This window comes from Schistocerca americana, chromosome 6 (genome assembly GCF_021461395.2).
Source record: "Schistocerca americana isolate TAMUIC-IGC-003095 chromosome 6, iqSchAmer2.1, whole genome shotgun sequence".
Classification (NCBI taxonomy): Eukaryota; Metazoa; Arthropoda; class Insecta; order Orthoptera; family Acrididae; genus Schistocerca; species Schistocerca americana.
In genome coordinates this window covers 377,904,263-377,919,423 of record NC_060124.1, presented here as the reverse complement: position 1 = coordinate 377,919,423, position 15,161 = coordinate 377,904,263, and the positions used below count along the sequence as shown (strand labels likewise).

The 15,161-nt window shown below is 43.9% G+C and overlaps 1 protein-coding gene across 2 annotated transcripts in view; it reads left to right on the top strand.

Moving 5' to 3' along the window:
• LOC124619362 (ATP-binding cassette sub-family G member 1-like) overlaps positions 1 to 15,161 on the top strand; it is a 779,674-nt gene that overhangs the window by 669,113 nt on the left and 95,400 nt on the right. For both annotated transcript variants that reach the window (XM_047145685.1, XM_047145684.1), the window contains one exon: positions 2,344 to 2,461. In XM_047145685.1, coding sequence (XP_047001641.1) covers positions 2,344 to 2,461 — 118 coding nt within the window. The remainder of the gene's footprint in view (positions 1 to 2,343; positions 2,462 to 15,161) is intronic.

Below are 15,161 nucleotides of genomic sequence, written 5' to 3'. Positions count from 1 at the left end.
GCACTGCAGTCTGGAACCGTGAGACCGCTACGGTCGCAGGTTCGAATCCTGCCTCGGGCATGGATGTGTGTGATGTCCTTAGGTTAGTTAAGTTTAACTAGTTCTAAGCTCTAGGGGACTAATGACCTCAGAAGTTGAGTCCCGTAGTGCTCAGTCATTTGAACCATCATCCATGCATATCGCCGTCGGACATGACATTCTCAACGAGGTGGGGCAGAATCGGACAGTGTCCCCTTCTCTCCCTTTGTTTTTTGATGCAAGTAGGTTTCAAACTATAAATTTCCTTCTTTTGCTTTTCCAGGTGGTTTGAGCTTACATTAGAAAGACTGATAGACAGCAATTGGATTTTAAACCAAGGGAAATGGCAGCTTCAGCCATTATTTCTTCAGAAATTGGCGTTATAAATGCATCTGAGGAGTTTAAAGTACCCAAATAAAAGTTGGATAGATGCGTTCGTAAAACCAAGTATAATCCAAACTACGTAGTTGACAAAGCAGATGGGAGATATAAAAATGGGTCCATCCAGAACAAAAAGACGAGTTGGTAGTATAACTGAAGTCAATGGAGGGCACACTTTTTAGTTCAATGGCGTTCCTGGACGGCTGACCGTCAGTGCACAGTATTAATGTTCGTTTTTGGAGCATCACCTGCGACCAGTTTTGCGAAAGAAGCGGCGACACGTTCTGCGCAACCAACCCAACATTTTGCACGACAATGCGTGGGCGCATACAGCGCAAGCTGTGGCTGCTCCGTTCGTTCGATGGGACTGGGAAGTGCTGTACCATCCACCATACTCTCCGGACTTAAGTCCTTGTGACTTTGATTTGATTCCGAAGATGAAGGAACTACTTCGCGACATTCGCTTCAGAACTGTTCCAGAGATTCGACAGGCAGTAGACCGCTCCATTCGCACCATCAACAGAACAGGCTCTGCTAACGGTATATTACGCCTTCCACATCGCTGACAACGACTTCTACACAACGGTGGCGACAATTTTGAAGGACAGTAACCGGTGCAAACATGTAACTCTTTTGTATCGGTTGGGAATAAATGGTTGCCACTATTTAAGTTGCAACCCTCGTATTATCCATCCTACTATGTAAAGAGCAAAGAGAAGTCGTCGTTTAACGTTGTTACAAAAAGTCTCGAAATATTCTTGACAGATTTATTTCAAAATGAACTTTCTGACAGACATAGGCTTCGTTTTTAAAATATATTCATAAGACAGGGACACGTTTTTAGCAAAAAATCTCGAAAAGTTCTTGCCCGACGTATTTAAGATTTTTACACCGTGGTCTAATAAAGATGTAAATAGCTATTTTTTACAACAGCAATGTACAGATTACGTTAAAACCAAATGTGAGAAACAAAAGGCTGTGCTGCTCTGTGCTGTGAAAATGTGTGGTTTCGTTTTCTTCCTCGCAGTTTGTTAACTACGTCAGCAGCGCGTTTAAACATTGAACAAATTGTTTCTCTCACATATATATTCTTTTTCCTTATATACGAATTTAAACAAAAATTTGAATACACAACTATGTACTGTTTTGTTTTTTCCCTGTTTTAACGAAAAAACAGGAAACCTGTATTTTTGGCTTATTAGCATACGGTTAGAATACTACTACGGTGTCTGAATCGTCCGAAACTTCGTAATCTAATTCGTTTAATGATTAAAACTATACGAAGCGCTGTCATTAAAGCAACTGTCAAAAAATGGTTCAAATGGCTCTGAGCACTATGGGACTTAACTTCTGTGGTCATCAGTCCCCTAGAACTTAGAACTACTTAAACCTAACTAGCCTAAGGACATCACACACATCCATGCCCGAGGCAGGATTCGAACCTGCGACCGTAGCGGTCACGCGGTTCCAGACTGAAGCGCCTTTAACCGCACGGCCACACCGGCCGGCAAAGCAACTGTCCTCACAGATACACCGCAAGAGAGATCTCTAACATCCCCTATACTAGTGATTCCAACCGATTTACCTATTCATGTTAAACTGCTAACAAGGTTCAAGGTCAGAGAGAGGGTGGGAAGAATAGATAAACTGAGAGGGGGGAAATGGACATAGGGAGGGGAAAAGAGGAGGTGGAGGTGGAGAGAGAGAGAGGGGGGAGGAGCAGATGGACAGATAGACGGGAGTACCACATTGAGGGAGAGGGAACGTGATTGTCTTTCACACATTCAGTATAAGATGTAACCATTTGACAGCCACGCACAGTGTCTGGTAGCTTCACCCCGGTAGACGAGAAGAGTGTCCCCTGGCACTCGCTCGTCAGTGCAGACAGCTGCACCGCCCGGCAGGTGGAGGTGTGTACTGACAGGTGTGCTGTGTGTGTTGCAGGCCGCAAGGAGATCTTACACGGCGTGAGCGGCGAGTTCTGCGCGGGCCAGCTGACCGCCATCATGGGGCCCTCCGGTGCCGGCAAGAGCACGCTACTCAACGTGCTCGCTCTCTACAAGTGAGTACGCACGCCGCCGCCTCTCATCTCTTTCGTTTATCAACGACTGAGGGCTACATGCAACAGAATAAATACAGGGTGCGTCAAAAAAATGTATACACACTTTGAAGCGTCATAGAAAATTTATTTCCCGTTCTACAGTGTTAAACTTCTGGAAACGGAAAGCTTAAAGTCCAATTGGAAAAATAAATGTACTTTGCAAATGTGATTAATGTTCAAACTGGTGGCCTTCAGCATCAATACATTTCTGAGTACGAGTCACCACTGATTCCGTACATCGTACCAAAGTGTCCAATCAGATTTCTGCGCACACCACCTGAATCTCATTCCAAGGTGTGTCCAGGTTACGTGGTTTATGTTTGTACACCTCATCTTTTACTGCGCCCCATAAGAAGAAATCCAGCGACGTGAGGTTGGTTGGTTGTTTTGGGGAAGGAGACCAGACAGCGTGGTCATCGGTCTCATCGGATTAGGGAAGGAAGTCGGCCGTGCCCTTTCAGAGGAACCATCCCGGCATTTGCCTGGAATGATTTAGGGAAATCACGGAAAACCTAAATCAGGATGGCCGGACGCGGGATTGAACCGTCGTCCTCCCGAATGCGAGTCCAGTGTCTAACCACTGCGCCACCTCGCTCGGTGCGACGTGAGGATTGGAGAGCGTGCAGGAAACTCGATTGGTCCCCTGCGTCCTATTCACTGCCCTGGCACATTGTGATACAGGTATGCTCGTACGTCCCTATGATAGTGCGGCGGGGCGCCATCTCGTTGGAAATAAAACTCATCATTACCGTATAATGCGGTCCGCAGCTCGTGGTCGTGCGGTCGCGTTCTCACTTCCCGCGCCCGGGTTCCCGGGTTCGATTCCCGGCGGGGTCAGGGATTTTCTCTGCCTTGTGATGACTGGATGTTGTGTGATGTCCTTAGGCTAGTTAGGGTCAAGTAGTTCTAAGTTCTGGGGGACTGATGACCATAGATGTTAAGTCCCATAGTGTTCAGAGCCATTTTTTTTTCGTATAATGCACGAATGGCAGGGAATATGGAGTCAGCAAGCATTGTTAGGTACGTTTCTCCAGTAACAGTACCCTCAAAGCGGAAAGGCCCAATGAGTCCCCTTGCAGACAAACCACAGCACACATTTACACCAGGCAAATTCACAGCCTTTTCGACTGTAATGTGAGGATTATCTTCAGACCAGTACACGCGATTGTGCCTATTGACAGTTCCATTGAGTTTGAATCGGGCTTCATCCGACCAAATTATGCTACCCATAAATCCCGGTTCACGTCTCACCATCTCCTGAACACATTCACAAAATTCTAACCTTCGATCTGGATCGTCGTCACTTAGCTGTTTCACCAGCCTTGGAATGTACACACGAAACTTGCCTTTCTTCAGAATGCGTAGCACACTACTAGCACTTACATTACTCTCACGTGCCGCTTGCCTTGAAGATTTTTGAGACGAACGCTGAAACAGTTCCAAGACCGCAGTTGTGGAATCATCACTTGTAGGTCCCTGATCGACCTTTATGCACATCACACACCGTTCCATGAATTTCGTGTTTGTCTCATAGACATGTAATTGTTAACCTTGAAGGTGGTTCTGTACCATACTCACTACTCCACTGTCTTCGAACCGCAGCTACATTCTCACACTTCCAGTACCACTTAATTATCTGCTTCCGCGCTTCAAAGCTCAAACGCACGTCCGCCATGTTGCAGTTACTTCCTTGCCACTGCTGCCGCCTGTTGAAGAAACATAACATTACTTTCTCACAGATATTTAACCTTGTAGAACGAGAAATAAATTGTCTACGACAGTCCAAAGTGTGTATACATTTTTTGACGCACCTTGTATTTTCTGTAAGGGATAGATGTCAAATATTGGCCAGTGATTAGGAAACATGTGACCACAGCAAAGCACTTTATGATATTAAAAAGAGGTATTGGAGATCAGGGAGAGGGGAAGTTGAGAAGATTTGTAATGTAAAACTACATAGCAATTAACTGGGTGAATGAGGTAAAATAAGGAAGGACTGTTACGTGGAATCGGCACCGAAAGAAACTTATGAGACTCTAATATTCACTGATGAAGCAGAATACTACCAGCGGGAAAGTGGTCCTATCGGAGCGCAAAAAAGTCTAATACGCACCTTTTTTAAAACACTGTGACTGAAAGATGGGGTACCAGCTGCCTCATTCTACCTTTCTCAGCACCTTTAAAAATTTTCCCAATAGTTTTGGCATGCTCTTTTTTAACATACAGGGTGTTCAAAAAGTCTCTCCGCAGTGCCGTAAGACTGTTAGCCGAGCGTGCCGTATGTCGCAGTGAATATACCAAAATAAAACTCAGTGAAATACAAGTTATTAATTTATTGAATATTCATTTTTACTTACAAATTTTCACATTAAATGTTGAAAGTGTCCACCCTGTTGTTGAATACACAATTCAATTCGTCTAATCATGTTTCCAAACACAAGCTGTAACATTTCGTCTGTAACAGAACCAGGAAAATGGATATTGCAGTTTTCAATTAACCGATGGATTTTGGACGGTTTTTATATACAGTTGCTTTCGCTGCACCCCAGAAGAAAAAGTCAGGTGGTGTTAGGTCAGGCGATCGTGGAGGCCAAAGTCCCTGTGAAATTATGTAGTCACCAAAAACATCAGCAAGCAGTGACACTGAAATGCGAGCTGTATCCGCGGTTACACCATCTCGTTGAAAATAACCGTTCAGTATTCCACTTAACACAAGTTCTCCCATGAATTGATACAGAACATCACTGCAGTATCGTTGTGCGTTTATTGTTTTGTTGTAAAATATGGGACCCACAATCCGACATCTAGAAATTGCAATCCAAACTCTTATTTTCACAGAATGAAGTGGTTCCTCATGAATACACACTGGATTTGCAGTATTCCACATACGAGAATTTTGCGGGTTCATGTACCCGGATAAATGAAAGTACGCCTCACCAGTGAAAAACGTTTCATTAGGAATATCCCTTCCATTTTGTTGAACGAAATTTTTGAACCACTGACAATAATGCAGTCTCTTGCCATGATCAGTATTTTTCAGTTCTTGCATGACTGTCGCTTTGTATGGGAAAAGTTCTAATTTTTTCCTTACAGCTGTGTGGCCGTTCCGACACTTAACATCGATTTCCTGGGCGAGTTTTCTTACTGACTTGTTCGGACTCATGGACATTTTATCGGAAATATCGAGTAGTTTATCCTCAGACAAAACGCTAGGACGACCACTTCTCGGTGCATCTGTCACTGAACCCGTACTTCGAAATTTGTTAATCAAATCTCGCACAGGATCGCGATGTGGGAGTTTTGTCTCCGGGAAAACTGAAGTAAATGTTTGACGAACTGAAACTGTGTATTTACCGCCAGTTTTTAACACATGTTCGACTAAAAACACACGTTCTTCAATGGTTAGCATTTTAATAGTGACAAAAACGAAACAAACGAACTAAACTTCAACGTTCACTACAACACGTAACGACACACACCAACGATACTACTGACGCTGGCTGAGATAAACAAAACAGTAGAATGTTGGGAGAAGGGAAGTAACCCAGGCAGGCGAACAATCATACAGCACGCGCGGCTAACAATTATCAATCATACAGCACGCGCGGCTAACAATTATACGGCACTGCGGAGAGACTTTTTGAACATTTACTCTCACAAGCTCCCCTAATTGTAACTCGCTCACACCCATTTGTCCATCGCTGTAAGTTGCTCGTACCCATCCAGTCCTACTCATTCAGCCCTACTCATTGTCATCATCTCTTTGTGTCTCTCTGTCATTATCTCCTGTCTCTCAGCCACAGTCTACTTCGTCCTGTCCTCATGCTGTCACTTTTTCTCTCTTGCTGTCTCTTACTGTTACTATCTCATTCATTTCTTCTCATTGCTGCTGTCTTTTCTCACTGTCACTATTCTCTAGTCCTTGTTGTCATTATCACTGACTCTGTCATCAGCACTGGCTCTTGCCTGCGTCAACTTTCTTCTTCTCTTTCTTTCTTTCCCATTGATACTGTTTCCTTTACTCTTTTCGTAGTACTATTCTGTCACTGTCAACTGTGTTCCACTTTCTCTCACACTGCCAGTATCTCTCTTCACTCTTTCTGTACTACAACTACTGTGTACTACCTTCCCGTATTGGTTACTTTTCCGTCTCTTTTCTCTTTCCCACACCATTGTCTGCTTCTCTCTCAACATAAAAGAGCGAGAATATGTTCGGATTCCAAAATTTTTGTGAAAATAGGTAAAGTTCCTGAGGAGGGTAGAATGGGGCACCTGGCACCCCATTTTTCAATCTGTCTTTTAAACAAACAGGAACATATTTGCATGTTTTTGCTCCTATAGAAACATTTTTCCGCTGGTTCCCTTCTTTTCACTGTGCAGCAGGAGATGTAACTGGTATGGGAAGAAACATATTGGTCAGTAAAATTTAGATAATTTGTTTATGTGAAATAGAAATAACACAAAATTAATTTTACACCTGAAACCGGATTTTACGTGCAAAAAGTTTTGCATGTCATTCGTATTACATAGGGTTCCCAGATGACAACCGAGAGACTTTACAACATATTTCTCCGTGCTACGTCATTTTAAAAATTATGTTTTCGCCTCACACCGGATTTTACCGTGCGTGATTTACGTTTGCGAGTAGTGTAACTTTGAATCTCTGTATCCTGAATACGTATAAAGATATCAAGAAAATTTTCTGTGTTATGCGAGATCTGGATCTTAGGAATATGCTGTTAAAAATTTCAGCCATTTGCTGTTTGTAGCCGTCTTGGAATCCCCTGCTCGGTTTCGTTACCCGAAAATCATGTTTTTCGGGTTTTCAAATGGCTCTGAGGACTTAGAACTACTTAAACCTAACTAACTTAAGGGCATCACACACATCCATGCCCGAGGCAGGATTCGAACCTGCGACCGTAGCGGTCGCGCGGTTCCGGACTGAAGCGCCTAGAACCGATCGGCCACACCGGCCCGCTTTCGAGTTTTCTCAGGAACTGCCTATAAAATAAATAGTGCCTCCAGAAGTCTCTTGCGGCGCACCATGTACCGTGTGTAATGAAAAAAGAAGCAACCGATTTGCTCCATTTGCCTAAGATGGATGAAGTGTGTAATATTCAAACTTTGTTCTTTAGGAAATTTACAATAATATGATCCTTCTGTTGTGCATGCATATGGTTCCTAACCCAAGGGCTATCCAAAATACTTGACCCTACCTTTTTATCACCAATAGAGTCTGAGATGGAAAAAGTACCGTTTTTATGTCCGGCGTTTTGGAACGCATTAGGTAGCGCATGCTGTTGCATGCTACGGATGACCTCTGCCCACAGCTAGACTGAATTCTGCCTGATGATGATGCAGGCACACGCTAAAGGAAGATATGTAAGCGGAGCAGAGATGAATCATTCTAATGATGACGTGGGCCGCAAATGGGGAAGTCCACTGACATAAGCGACTTCGACACAGGGCGGTCTGTTACAGCCCAGCGAGTGGGAACGAATATCTCGGTAACGTTGAAGCTGTTCGGGTGCTGCTGTTGTGAGGTCTGTGGAAAGTGTGAAGGACAGTGAAGGAACGAGTGGGCGCAGCAAGGTGTAGAACGAACATGTCTCTTCACTGAACGTGGAGGTCGGAAGGTCATCCGCTTGTAAAGCGGAACAGGTGACGGCCTGTGACAGATCCGACGACGGAGTACAAAGCTAATGGAGGGGCAAGTGTATCGGAGCGTACACTTAAGCGCATATTGTTGAACATTGGGCTCCACAGCAGACAACCACTACGTGTTCCCATGTTGACCCAACGACAGCAACAATGTACGACAGCAGTTGGCACGGAGCCATCTAAACTGGACCGAGAGTCATTGGAAACCTGTCGTCTGGTCGGATAAATCAAGTTCTTTGTTACACTAAGTCGAAGGTCCTCACGGGGTACGCATGATTTGAACGCAATGGAATATTTCTGGGACTGTCGTGCGCCAGCTCTACGCTCACGAACCACTGCCTGTGCGTAGACATCCAGTGCACCACCGAAAACCTACAAAAGATTTGTCGAATCCATGGCAGAACCGCTGCTGTCTTGCTTTCCAAAGAAGGATCATCACGTTATAAGCAGATGGTCAGAATATTTGGCTTATCACTGCAGGTTGATGGTATACGTGACGGATGCAGACTTACTTAATTACGCTTTCGAGATAGTAACACAAACTGTAAATATTAAAAATGGAACACTTTCTTCGTGTTATTTGATCACGGACAAATTTTCGGCGTCTTAAACGATCGTCAGATGACAATTGAATGTCACAAGCACAGATAAAATAACGTGCGGCTCAGGCAGACGTTGACCACACAGATGATACGCAACGTGATAAGATACAGTGTGTTAACAAAGGAAAGCACTACTTTTCTATATTATTTGAAAATTACTACCTGTTAAAGAGAGACCTAAGATGTAGTTTTAATGTAAGAATAGGGATACTTAACAGAGGGGAAAGTTACAAAAACTGGTGCACTATACTATGCGTTGGTAAAATTGCACATAGCCAAGCTAAAAATTTAGTCTCCAACTACAGACCGGCGTTCAGCAACAACAAAGTCACTTATTATTCAGTAACAGACACTGAAGTGTTGGCAGAAGAGCCAACACCGTGTTGCTAGAGGAGGCCGAAATGCACGCTTTTAAGCTCACGCAGATTGGCGTGAGGTCTGGAACAGTTAAGGGAATTTATAGTAGCAAATAAAGTACGTAGTTGATGTAATACTTAACTTTAATCCATAATTGGTGAACATAGCTCTTGACAGTACATGCTTCACAAGATAAATAGCAAATGCTATGGCGCCTTGCTAGGTCGTAGCAAGTGACGTAGCTGAAGGCTAAGCTAGCTATCGTCTCGGCAAATGAGAGCGTATGTGTCAGTGTAGCATCGCTAGCAAAGTCTGCTGTGCAACTGGGGCGAGTGCTAGTAAGTCTCTCTAGACCTGCCGTGTGGTGGCGCTCGGTCTGCAATCACTGACAGTGGCGACACGCGGGTCCGACATATACTACCGGACCGCGGCCGATTTAAAGGCTACCACCTAGCAAGTGTGGTGTCTGGCGGTGACACCACAGACACAATACAACCTTTGGACCAAATTGAGGCCCATAAATCATTTGCAAGCACTGCGGAAAATTGAGTGTTGGTCAGTCAGGTAGAGCTATGAGAATTTGGTTAACGGAACATAAGAGAAGCTGGACACTTCGAAAGACAGAGTCAACCTCTGCTTGTGATGTTAAACACAAGCTTATTTTTAAATGAACAAACACAATTTACTCTTTCCCTCTTTGTTAAGTGGAGTCTCAGCTATTTAGATATTAAATTACAGTAGTAAACATTCGGGAGGACGACGGTTCAATCCCGCGTCCGGCCATCCTGATTTAGGTTTTCCGTGATTTCCCTAAATCGCTCCTGGCAAATGCCGGGATGGTTCCTTTGAAAGTGCACGGCTGACTTCCTTCCCCGTCATTCCCTAATCTGATGAGACCGATGACCTCGCCGTTTGGTCTCTTCCCCCAAACAACCCAACAGCAGTAAATTCAACTTGATTTTTTTGTTAAATGTATTGATTATCACATAATACGAAAAAACTGTGTATATCGTTATTTTATATTTCATCTGTGTCAATGATACGAGTATTTTCGTTATGTCGCTCATCATAAACTTAAGCGCCAAAGAAACTGGTATAGGAATGCGTAATCAACTACCGAGATATGTAAACAGGCAGAATACGGCGCTGGGTGGGCAACGCCTGTATAAAACAACAAGTGTCTGGAGCAGTTGTTAGATCGATTACTGTTGCTACAATGTCTGGTTATCAAGATTTAAGTGAGTTTGAACGTGATGTTATGGTCGGTGCACGAGCGATGGGACACAGAATCTCCTAGGTAGCGATCAAGTGGGGATTTTCCCGTACGACCGTTTCACGAGTGTACCGTGAATATCAGGAATCCGGTAAAACGTCAAATCTCCACCATCGCTGCAGCTGGAAAAATATCCTGCAAGAACGGGACCAACGACGACTGAACAAAATCGTTCAACGTGACAGAAGTGCAACCCTTTCGCAAATTGCTGCAGATGTCAATGCTGAGCCATCAACAAGTGTCAACGTGCGAACCATTCAACAAAACATCATCGATATAGGCTTTCGGAGCCGAAGGCTCACTCATGTACGCTTGAAGACTGTACGACACAAAGCCTTACGCCTCGCCTGGGCTCGTCAACAACGACGTTGGACTGTTGATGACTGGAAACGTGTTGCGTGGTCGGACGAGTCTAGTTTCAAATTGTACCGAGCGGATGGACGTGTAGGGGCATGGTGACAACCCAATGAATCCATGGACCCTGCATGTCAGCAGTGGACTGCTCAAGCTGATGGAAGCTCTGTAATGATGTGGGGCGTGTGCAGTTGCAGTAATATGGGACCCCTGATACGTCTAGATACGACTCTGACAGGTGAGACGTACGTAAACATAGTCTCTGATCACCTGCATCCATTCATGTCCATTGAGCATTCGACGGACCTGGGCAACACCAGCACACGTCCAGAATTGCTACAGAATGGCTCCAGGAACACACTTCTGTGTTTAAACCCTTCCGCAGGCCACAAAATTCCTCAGACATGAACATTATTGAGCATATCTGTGATGCCTTTCAAGGTGCTGTTCAGAAGAGATCTTCACCCCGTCGTACTCTCACGGATTTATGACAGCCGTGCAGGCTTCATGGCGTCAGTTCCCCCCAGCACTACTCAATTGTGTGTGAATTTCTGAAGGATCAAAATGCTGAGGTCATCGGTCTCTAGACTTACACAATACTTAAACTAACTTATGCTCAGAACAACACACACACACATACCCAAGTCCGAGGGAGGACTTGAACCTCCGACGGGAGGGGCCGCGCAGTCAGTGACATGGCGCCTCTAATCGCGCGACCACTCCGCGCTGCTCCAGCACTTCTTCATACATTAGTCGAGTCCATGTCACGTCGTGTTGTGGCACTTCTGCGTGCTCGCGGGACCCTACACAATATTAGGGGCACTACACGATATTAGCGAGGTGTACCAGTTTGTTTAGCTCTTCAATGCATTATCCGTGGTTGCGGTATTCAACAATCACCTCAAGACAGCCTTAGAACTCGAAAACTGATCCAACATTAAGAAAAGTGTTTGCACAAGATCAGAAAAGTTTCCCTTTTTAATATAATTCTAATATTTTGTCCAAGCACCGATGGACAATTCAGTTAATGTTAGAAAGGATAAAGGCAATAAGTAAAGACAACACACACTATTAAATGTACGAGATGAAGTCAAATCAAATCAATCACCTTTCCTGCCATTGCCTTTGTAAGTGGTCCAGGTATGTGGCAATCGCTCAGGGGATGAGTCTGGATGAATGCCGAAAACACCGAAATTTCAAGTTTGAAATTGTCGTATGAGACCGTGCAGTGTCATGTTGTTACAGAATATCTGCAAGTCGCATTGTTTTGATTTTATTGCAGGCTAAAAATGATTATTGGGATATGATACACTATCGACAGAGTTTCCTCGCGACATGCTGTATTTAAAGATGACGAGTTTTGTCCCAAAAGTCAGAATATTTTGAATGTCATTGGATCGAATGGCGAGGAATAGCGTCAGTTCCTACTTGCCGACTTCATTTCTAGTTTAGTTAGTGGATCCAAATTTCATCTCCGATGATGATTCTTGGAAAGGAAACATCTTCTTGCAGTACAACGTCCTATTTGAAATGGCTCTGAGCACTATGGGACTTAACATCTATGGTCATCAGTCCCCTAGAACTTAGAACTACTTAAACCTAACTAACCTAAGGACATCACACAACACTCAGCCATCATGAGGCAGAGAAAATCCCTGACCCCGCCGGGAATCGAACCCGTGAACCCGGGCGTGGGAAACGAGAACGCTACCACACGACCACGAGCTGCGGGCGACGTCCTATTTGAGTTCACGCGCGACTGATCCAGTACAGGAATCAGCTTCCGAGGCACACATCTTACAGGTTATGAAATGGAAAACACGGTGTACGTGACCTGGACGAGTATGTTCGACCTTACACGTTACAGAATTTGCAAACTTATCACTCTATTGTTAGTGTTGCTTATGTGAGAAACGTGCATCACCATATTGCACCTTCATTCCGCGACGATTTTCAATAGTTTTCACTCTTAAACTATGTGGAAACTAAATATTAGAGTGCTGTGTGTCCCCGATGTAAGGTACTAAAGAGGCGTCCATCGTTACACGATTTTTGGGCAAATGTGTGTCTTCATCTGCACGATGCTTCCATCAAGTGAACATCCGACATACTATTCCTATTAGGAACATGCTTATCAACTTACTAGCTATAGTCCCATTTTTACGATTTTTTCCAGTTTTGAATTTTTTGTTTGACTCACCATCGTTTTCGATGTAGTATTAAATGGAGATGTAAAATTTTGCATAGGACTTGGTGAAACGAAGGAGCTCAAGAGGTCATTTCCATATTAATTCTGAATGCCCCTGTCCGGGCTGTGCGTGGCAAAGTCATCAAGTTGTAAATAAAGCTACGTAATTAATTTTTCATTTGTTTGCAGCTACATATCTGCAGGCCTGGTATACATATACCCGCAAACAAATGAAAAATTAGTTACACAGCTTATGGTTTGCTGGAGGTAATAATTGCAACTTTATGGTTACGTACCACGTACAACAAGGCACATATTGCAACTGTTACTGCTGCACAACCCCCTGTATTCGTCGCAGTATCCCAGTCGACGATCTTGCGTGAGAAGCCAGCATTCTGGCATTTCATAAAGGGGACTGTGTAAATGAATCCAGAAATATGTTGGGCGGCGATATTTGACCCGTTTAGCCGGCCGCGGTGGTCTCGCGGTTCTAGGCGCGCAGTCCGGAACCGTGCGACTTCTACGGTCGCAGGTTCGAATCCTGCCTCGGGCATGGATGTGTGTGATGTCCTTAGGTTAGTTAGGTTTAAGTAGTTCTAAGTTCTAGGGGACTGATGACCACAGCAGTTGAGTCCCATAGTGCTCAGAGCCATTTGAACCATTTTGACCTGTTTAGCTTACATAACCGATATATTTTTCATCACATCAGCAAAACCTTTGATTTAATACCATACTAACACTTGTTACAGAAATAGCGATGACATTGAATATCAAACGAAATATGTGACTGAACTGGAGTAGTACGCAGCTTTTTATCTTTGGTGAAAAGTCATCGACAGATACTGAAGTAACTTTAGGCGTGTCCCAGGGAAGTGATAGGGACTCATGTTGTTCATGTTGTATATTAATGACCATGCAGACAACATTCATAGTAATCCCAGAATTTTCACAGTGATGCAGTTATCTATAACGAAGTACTCTCTGAAAAAAGCTGCGCATATATTCAGTCAAATATTGATAAGGTTCCAGATTGTGCAGAGATTGGCAACTTGCTTTAAACGTTCAGAAATGCAAAGTTCTACATTTCATAAAAAAAGTAATATCCTATAACTAAAATTTCAATGAGTCATGATTCGAATCGATCAAATCATGCAAATATCCGGTTGTAACAATTCGTAGGGACATGAAATGGAACGATCACATAGGAACAGTGGCAGTTAAAGTAAGTGCCAGACTTCGGTTCACTGGCAGAATGCAACGGGAGTAGTCTACGAAAGAGATTGCTTACAAATCACTCGTGCGATCGATCATAGAATATTGCTCAAGTCTGTGGGACTCGTACTAAGTAGAACCAACAGAGGGTATTGAATTATAAAAAGAAGTGCAATATGATCGGTCACAGGTTTGTTTCGCCCATGGGGGAATGTCACAGAGGTACTGAAAGAACTGAACTAGCAGACGCTTAAAGATAGACGCAAACGAACCAATGAAAGCGTGCTTACTAAGTTTCACTATAGAGTTTAAGTGACGAATCTAGAAATATATTACAGCCCCCTCCCTCCCAACGTATCGCTCGCGTAGGAATCGCGAAAATAATATCAGGCTAATTACAGCGGGTTCAGATGCACTGAAGCAATAATTTTTTCCGCGTTCCGTACGCGAATGGAACGGGAAAAGACTGTAAGAACGGTCACAATGGGAAGCACCCTTTTCCATGCACTTTCCATTGGTCTGCAGAGGATGAAGTGTGTCTAAGTTTGAGAGAAATATATGCAGATTTTATTAATCACCGCATGAGATTACTGGCAGCAGAGGTACAAAAAAATGGCATGTTAAATTCACGGTTTTACGTTTAAAATTGAATACAGGCTGCCACAGAGTGTGCGGCTGATCTCGGCGGAGGTTCGAGTCCTCCCTCGGGCATGGATGTGTGTTTGTCCTTAGGATGATTTAGATTAAGTAGTGTGTAAGCTTAGGGACTGATGACCTTAGCAGTTAAGTCCCATAATATTTCACACCCATTTTTTGTTAACAGACTGCCACAATAGTCCTCTTCAGTTACGTCTGCATTAATGAAGTTATCCGAAAATAGCACATACCGAGCGAGGTGACTCAGTGCTCAGCACACAGATCTTACATTCGGGAAGACGACGGTTCAAATACCTGTCCGGCCATCCAGATTCAGGTTTTCTATGCTTTCACGAAATCTCTACAGGCAGATACCGG